Here is a 7,876-nt window from a genome sequence, read left to right as displayed (position 1 = left end):
CTGGCCAGTTGGCCCCACCCGTTTCTGTTTATCTATCTGTATCTGAGTGTGTGCGCTTTCCATTTCGCCATTAAATTGGCAACTAGCTGGGACTTTCCTCATTTTCCTGCACTTATTTTGTTGTGCTTGGCTACTTATTGATTTTCAATTAGTTTGTTTTGCTTTGGCTTTTGCAGCTGGGATTTTGGAAATTCTTTAATTTTTTGCAATTTTCACCAGCGAATTGACACACTTAATTTGCCAGCCGATAGCATGTGCATTACATGACATAAAGTTTTGCACTCATAAAGTATGCAATTGAAGGGCTTGTTTTTTTTACCAGCGCATCCATCGATTTTTGGCCACGACTTTGGCAAGAGCTTGTGGTTTCGACTCTTTGGCTTGTGGCTCTGACTCTGACTTTGCCAAAAAAGTGTCAGGGCTACACCAAAAATTGACACATGCCAAAACGCTGGTCATAAATTATTAAGATGGTGATAGAGTTGGGGCTTTTCCATGCTCCAAAACTTATACCATTTTGCTTTATTTCCCCAGCAAAGTTAAATGTCCGGCGAGCTCGAAATGCAGCTAATTAGGAAAGCTGAAACGTTCGTAACATTAATCCATTTATGTAGCTGCTCGGCCATGCGTCTAAATTAAATGTATTATATGGGTTTTGTTTCCTTCCTTTTTGTTTTATATTTTACTATTTTATTTTATTTTGGGATATTAGCTGATGATAGAGTTGCGGTTAGCCGAAGCATGAAAATGCGGCGCAAAAGGAAGAATTATGCAATTGCAAATGGGCGAAATACAATTTTCGCATTGGACCGCAGTTTAATTTTGTTTTATAATTTCGCAAATAATAATTTACATAAACGAATGTGTGTGTGAACGGCTGTGGCATATGCAAAGTGTTTGTTTGAGTGCGTTTTCCATTAATTTATTTATATACAATTATTTACAAGCAATTAACTTTGGGCCTGGCTTTTGTTTAGTTAGTTTTCGCAATTCAGTTATGCATTTGGGTTTTAGTTAACGTTTGCATTGTGACCTTTGAAATTCCCACAGAGCAAATGCCGAATGGGAATGAATAAATTTCCATTTTCTCTTTGTCTTCCTGTGGGAGCGGTGTCAGTTGCATCTGTTGCAGGACACAGCAGGAATCCCTTTCGGGAAAACAGTACTTTAATCAATTTCATCTCCTTTTGATATTGCCACAAAGGACAATTTGCTCTTGCCCCAGACCCAAACCCAAAGTTCAGTAAGAATGTGGTTGTGATTTAATTTTTGTCAATATTTTTGTAATGTTTTGCTTTTTATTTTCTCAGATATATCCTCTGGCTGGTTTTATGTAATTGTAATAATTAATTTAATAATACATTTCGTCATTAAGTAAATTTAATTCAATTAATTTAGCTCCGCCATCTCTATACAGTACGATACATAAATACATTAAGTGCTCTAAATGTGGTTGCCCTTGCGATTGTTCTATATACATTTAATAGTTATCAAATATCCATTTAGTTATTGTTTCGTAGCTTAGGATGAATGAATCGACAACGAACGAATGTGTGGATTACTTTAAGTTGTAGTTAACAATAGTTTAGTTTAGTTTTAGGTTTACGTTCTTTACGCCTGGCTAGAACTACTACATAGGTCTACGCATTACAGTTAGGGGCATATTCGCATGTGCCGATTTAATTATAGTTAATTAATATATCACATTGAATTTGAAAGTGTTTCTGCAACATTTCTAGTAATTGTTTGTTTACGTTTATGGTAATTATATAATGTATTCCTATATGCTCGTATATATGAATGTGTTGTGGGCGTGTGTCTTGTGCGTGTTTCTTTTACTTCTTTTTTGTTTTCTTTTCTTTTTGGCAGTGCTACACAACTACGAAACGTCAACAACCACAACATCCAAGGGCGAAATGCTTCACAAAAAGAAATGCCTACGAAAAAGTCTTTTTGTTTTGGATGTGTGTATGTGTTTGTGTGCGCGTCCTGTTCCTGCTGCTTCCTCCTCCCGAGTCCTTTTGCGCCAGTGAGCGATCAGCTTCAAGATGGCCGCTCCTGCGCCGCGAAGAACCCCGATGGCATTGGGGAGTTTTTAGACCAGGAAGGCCTGGCCGTTCTTATTGGCCGCTTCACTGTTGCCAGCTGCCTGTTGCTGCTGCTGTTGCTGCTGCTGCTGCTGTGCCGCTGCTGCGGATGTGGAGGCCTGGGCCGTCGATTGGGTGCTGGTGCTGGCCTGGCTGAGGCCGCTGCCACTGCGCAGGTGCACCGGAGCCGAGGCCACCGGAGGCATCGCCTGCTGCGGCATGGCCCGGAACTGCGGCTGCAGCAAGCGCTGTTGCTGCTGCTGTTGCTGGTGCAGGCGCAACTGCTGCTGCTGGTGCTGGTGCATCAGACCCGTGGGAATCATGGACAGCGCCTCGTGCTGGTCGTAGGCACTGTACTCCGACTCGATGCTGTGGTAGATGTGCTCCGAGGGCGGGCGCATGGGCATGGGCATGGAGTCCACGATGCGGGCGGCGCCGCCTGGGCGAGTGGGCCTTGGCGAGGGCGTGGCCGTGGTGGCCGAGCTGTAGTTGGCCTCCATGTCCTCGGTACAGTAGTAGGCCGGCGGCGGTGGAGCCTGGCGGAAGATCATGCCCGGCGACACAGGCTGCTTGAAGCGCTCATGGTGGTCCAAAGTGTAGTTGTTGCCGCGCGGCGACAGCTCAATGGGGATGGCGTAGCGCAGCTTCTCCCAGAAGTACCGGTCGCAGGTGAGCAGGCGGTTCGAGGGCACGGACTTCAGGTAGGGCGACAGCTCGGCCACATCCTCGGCCTCGCTGGACACGCTCGTCTCCTCGATGATCACCAGCTTCTGGGCCAGTCCCCTCAGCGACTCGTGGAAGGCGTTGCGGAATTCGATGCGGTTCCATTCGGTGGCCAGCAGGTTGCGCGTCAGCACCAGGATGATCTTTCGCGAGGCCCGGGCTCCCTCCACCAACTGAAGGTGCGAGGCCTGCGGGGGCAGATCCCTCTGCTGGATGCACAGCCTGAAGGGCGGTCGACCGTGCTCCAACTCAGCGGCAATGTTGCGGCACACGAACTCGTAGTCCTTCTCCGAGTGCAGGATGATGGCGTCGTACAGCTTGCCGGCATCCTCAAAGCGAGGCTCACAAACCCTGACTCCGTAGTGGGCGAACAGCCACATGCGAACGCTCTCGCGGAAGACGAAGACAATGATTAGGATGACGACCAGGAAGATGAGCACGAGGACGGCAGCCAGCAGGGGCAACCTATAGCCTCCAGCCAGATCCTGCGAGGAGCTAATGTTGCTGGCACTGGCATCGAGTAGTTCAGAGCAGTCGGGTCCATTGGCCAGGTTGCCGATCAGTTCCAGCTCCCGCTTGATGCCCGCATCCAGGCAGTAGATGTCGTGGGCATCCCTCACCACCATGGCATTGTCAGAGACGAACTGGGCGAGTTCCCTCAGCTGCTGGCAGCGGCACGACCAGGCATTCCTGCCCAGCGTCAGGCCCTGCAGGCTGTGGCGGTACTGCAGATTGGGCAGCGAGCTCAGGCGGTTGTTGTCCAGGCGCAGGACCTCCAGCGAGACCAGGGGCTCAAAGGTGCCGTTCGAGATGTGGGTCAGCATGTTGTTGTGCAGATAGAGCTCCCTCAGCAGTCCCAGCGAACGGAACTCGGTGCCCTCCAGGGCGGTCAGCTTGTTGTTCTCCAGATGCAGCACTCGCAGATTGGCCAGCTGGGCCAAACTGCCGTTTTGGAGGGTCATCAGATTGGAGGCATTCAGGTAGAGGGCTCGCAGATTGCGACGATTGGTCAGGTGGCCCACCTCCAGCTCCTGCATGTTGTTGCCGTCCAGGTAGAGGTCACTCACGTCCAGGGGGATGCGGCTGGGCAGGGAGGCCAGATCCTGGCGGCCACAGTCCACGATATTGGTGGCCCAGGTGGCGTCGTGGAAGCAGCTGCAGTTGCCGGGGCAGATCACCTCACAGTCGCACTGCTCGTACTCGCAGCAGTGGCAGGTGGGCGGGCAGTGGCTCTCGTACTTGCACACGAAGTCCGAGGCGGCCAAGGTGGCCAGCGGACGCAGAGGAGCACTGCGGCTGTGCGGCATCAGGCACTCGATGTTCGAGAGATCCACCACATGGGGATGCTGGCGGGTGGTCAGGTTGTTGATCCTCTGCAGCCACTCCATCGAGCAGTCGCACTCGAAGGGATTTCCCCCGAGGTAGAACTCGGGCACGGGCTTCTCCGCCGAAACGGGGGCCACACGCAGGGCGTTCAGCGAGATCTTGGACAGCACATTGGCATAGAGATCCACGCGGGCCAGTCGCGTCTTGTCCACAAAGGTGTTGGCCTGGATCTGTCCAATGATATTGTTGTTAATGAACAGCAGCTCAATGGAATTCGGCACCGACATGGCTCCAATTTCGGTGATGCGATTGTGCGAGGCATCCAGCGTGGTCACTCGGATCTCTTCCTGCAGCTTGTAATAGTTGCCCAAGGCCTCGATGTAGTTGCCATGGATATCCAGCCACTTGAGGTTCGACGGGATGAAGGCGTAGTCGAACCACACCAGGTGATTCTCGGAGAGATTGAGCCACAGCAAGGAGGCCAGGGTGGCGAAGATGCCGTTGATGTCGGTGAGGAAGTTCTTGTCCAAACGGATCGCCTCGATCTCGGTGTTCTTGTCGAAGGCTCCCCGCTCGATGCTCTGGATGCGGTTCTTGGCCAGATTCAAAACACTCAACCTTGGCAAATCCTGGAACATGCCCACGGTGATGTTGCCAATGCGGTTGTCGATCAATCGCAGACCCGTCAGCTGGTTGAGATTGCGGAACGTGTTGTTCTTGAAGTCCGAGATCTGGTTCTCCCCCAGATCGAGTGTCTTCAGCATGCTCAGATCCTGCACAGCTTCGGGCACTTCGGTCAGCTGGTTGGAGCTGAGATCCAGTTCCTTGAGGTCGGAACAGTTGCGGAAGGCCTGTGTCTCCACGATGCTCACGAGGTTGTTGTTCAGCGTGAGCTTGGTCAGCACATACAGTCCGTTGAAAATGCGGTTGTCCAGGGTGTGCAGGCGGTTCTCGGCGAGATTGAGGGTGTGCAGATTGTACAAGGGCAGGAAGGCGCCCTCCTCGATGTGTCCAATGGAGTTGTTGCGCATGTCCAGGATCTGCAGGAAGTACAGCTCCTTGAAGGTCTTGGCTCCAATGCGAGTGAGGGCGTTGTTCGAGAGATTCAGCACAATCAGGCGGATCAAACCGGCGAAGGTGCTGTTGTCCACGTGGTGGCTGGTCAGCTGATTGCCGCTGAGGTCCAGAACCAACAGCTGCTCCAAACGATGCAGCAGTCCCTTGGGCAGATCGTACAGATCGTTGCCCTGCAGATGCAGTTCCCGCAGCTCCTTGTTGCCGGCGAACGCCTCCGAGGGCAGGGATTCGAGGTGGTTAAACGAGATGTTCAGCACACGCAGGGAACCCAGACCGGCCAGGGCATTGGGGGCCAGGGTGCTGATGTTGTTGTGCTGCAGGCTGAGGGTCTGGAGGCGCCTCAGTCGCGATGCTCCCCAGGCGTCGGGCAGGGAGCGCAGTTCGTTGAAGGAAACGTCCAGAGTCTGGAGCTCCGAACCGCCGCTGGCCGCTCCATTGGCATTGCTCAGCGCTGAGCCCGCACAGAGCTTCTCGGAGAAGCCCAGGAACTCGGCGGACCGTATGCGATTCTGGGTGAGATTAAGCACCTGCAGGCTGGGCATGGAGCACCAGACGCCCTCGGGCAGCTGCCGGATGTTGTTGTCGCCCAAATGGAGTTCGGACAGCTCCTTCAGGCCCTGGAACGACTGGCCGTGCAGCTCGAGCGTCTTGCCCGGTCCCCAGACCGCGTTGTGCGACTCCAGGGAGAGCCGCTTGAGCGACATCAGGCCCTCGAAGGCGCTGGGCGGCACTCGCTGCAGCTTGCAGGCGTCGATCCGCAGCTCCGAGAGCTTCTGCAGCTGCCGGAAGAGCCCGGGCGACAGCTCGCTGCCGTGGAGCAGCTCCTGGCTGCACTGCAGCTCCAGACGGCCGGCCGTCTCCGCTACCTGGAGGTCAAGGGGGCTGGACTCCAGAGCACGGACACTGCACCGGATGTCCATGGTGGAGAGGCCGTACTGCCAGTTGCACTGCTGCTGCTGCGCATGCGCAGTGGAGGCCACCAGAAGCAACAGGCAGGCAGCGGCAATTGTGATGACGATGGAAGATGTGGCTGGCATTTTGGTGATTTGCTAGTTGGCTTTTGGTTGAACTCGAAATGAATTTCTTTTATTTCTATTTAACGGCGTTTTTAACCGTGGGTGGTTTTGGGTTGCGGTGGTGGTGCACAACTCGGTCACTTTCTGGTTTTCATTTTTCGATCGCTTTTTCCGCTGCCCGATTGCCCTGTAATCCTGGAGTGAGCTGGCTTGCGTTTTGCGATTTTTCACTTTTGTTTTCGTTTTGTGTAATTTTTAGATTTGTGATTTTTCTTCTCCAACTCGCAGTTGGTAAACTGATTATTTGCTATTTATTTTGAAATTGGCACTTGGCGCGACTCAGTGGGTTCGACTTCGTTCTTCATTCGGCGAGAGCTCGTTTTCTTAAAGCATGTTTACCGCCGAGCGTTCAAAATTCAACTGATGGCTGGAGTTGGCCATCTCGACTCCGTTGGTTCGTTGAAAATGTGAAACCGACGACGCTGCGCTGCCGCTGCCTCGTGGCAGCGCTCACACACACACAGCCGGCATGGCGGCAGACAGACAACACGGTGTATGTCCATGTGCATGTGCATGCGGGAATGCACTCTCCCGAGCGAGCCCACTAGGGCGGCCCAAAAAATTAAGTCCTATTCCACCTCCTAATAGTACACTAAAGTGACTAAAAATATAAGTAAAAACTAAAAGTTTTTTTCTCCAGATTTAGACCTGGCGAAAGGTCCTCAAAGATTGCTTTAATACTACTTATACGACACGTATAACAGTTCGAATATGATCAAAAAAAAATTGGTCTCCCATTTCTAGTCTTGTCCAGATTTGGATTTTGTTGAAATAATTGGTTAAAAAGACTAAACATTTTTTTTGATCGAATGCAACAGTGCGTATGAGTGATAAAATTTGAGGCTAATTAACAGACTCTTAATCACGTTTTTTCAAAGAATATACATTGGTTTTCATTAAATACCCTAATGCATACCCTGCAGGCGGGTGAGAGTAGAACCTTAAAAATTTCCTTACAAATGTGGTCCGCCCTAGAGCACACACATGCAGTGGCTCTGCCGCTGCGCTGCTTTCACTCTCTTCCGCTCCCACACACACACGCGGGGCTGCATTTCCTGCCCTCTGCATATGTCACACACACACAATGCATGAGAGAGCTGGCTGCTGCCTGCTCTCTCTCTCTCGCTCTCGCTGAAAGTAGGGGAAATGTTGCACACTCACAACACATGGAAGCGGGAGGAAAATTGTTAGCCTTAACCCTCTCTCTCCACCGATTTTCTGTCCACACAATTAGCACTGGGAAATGGAATAATTCCATTGGGGTTAAGATGGGTTATCAGCCATCAGAGCTCTTATCTGTGGTTACCCCATGATTATTGGATCGGCTTTAAGCGGGAATTACTGTGGAATTAGCCGATCAGCTTTAAATGGGATATATTGTGGGGGACTATAAAAAATACGATCCATTTTGAAAGCAATATTCAAAGTATTTAGCAGAAAATAACTTAGGATTTATTAGATGTTTCTTAAAAAAGGTTATTTAGGAAAATAATGTGAAAAATATTCCTTTAATTGTACTTCAATTGTCATACATTTTGAAAACAATAAGACCTTTAACTCCTAATGTTTAAAAGGAAAATCCCTTTG

The 7,876-nt window shown here is 50.9% G+C and overlaps 1 protein-coding gene across 1 annotated transcript; it reads right to left on the bottom strand.

The window, feature by feature from the left end:
* Nucleotides 1–1,261: 1,261 nt before the first annotated feature.
* 18w (18 wheeler) lies at nucleotides 1,262–6,631 on the bottom strand. Its single transcript, XM_017138177.3, has one exon. It carries the CDS (start codon nucleotides 6,248–6,250, stop codon nucleotides 2,096–2,098), a length of 4,155 nt encoding a protein of 1,384 aa, XP_016993666.2. The 5' UTR covers nucleotides 6,251–6,631; the 3' UTR covers nucleotides 1,262–2,095.
* Nucleotides 6,632–7,876: the final 1,245 nt, after the last annotated feature.

Source organism: Drosophila takahashii, chromosome 2R (assembly GCF_030179915.1).
Source record: "Drosophila takahashii strain IR98-3 E-12201 chromosome 2R, DtakHiC1v2, whole genome shotgun sequence".
NCBI classification, from domain to species: Eukaryota; Metazoa; Arthropoda; class Insecta; order Diptera; family Drosophilidae; genus Drosophila; species Drosophila takahashii.
The sequence above is the reverse complement of the archived record's forward strand: the minus strand, read 5'-3'. Positions and strand labels throughout refer to the sequence as shown.

Bases quoted from the DNA above. Each gene is read 5' to 3' on its own strand.
- 18w (XM_017138177.3), bottom strand. From the start codon at position 6,250: ATGCCAGCCACATCTTCCATCGTCATCACAATTGCCGCTGCCTGCCTG.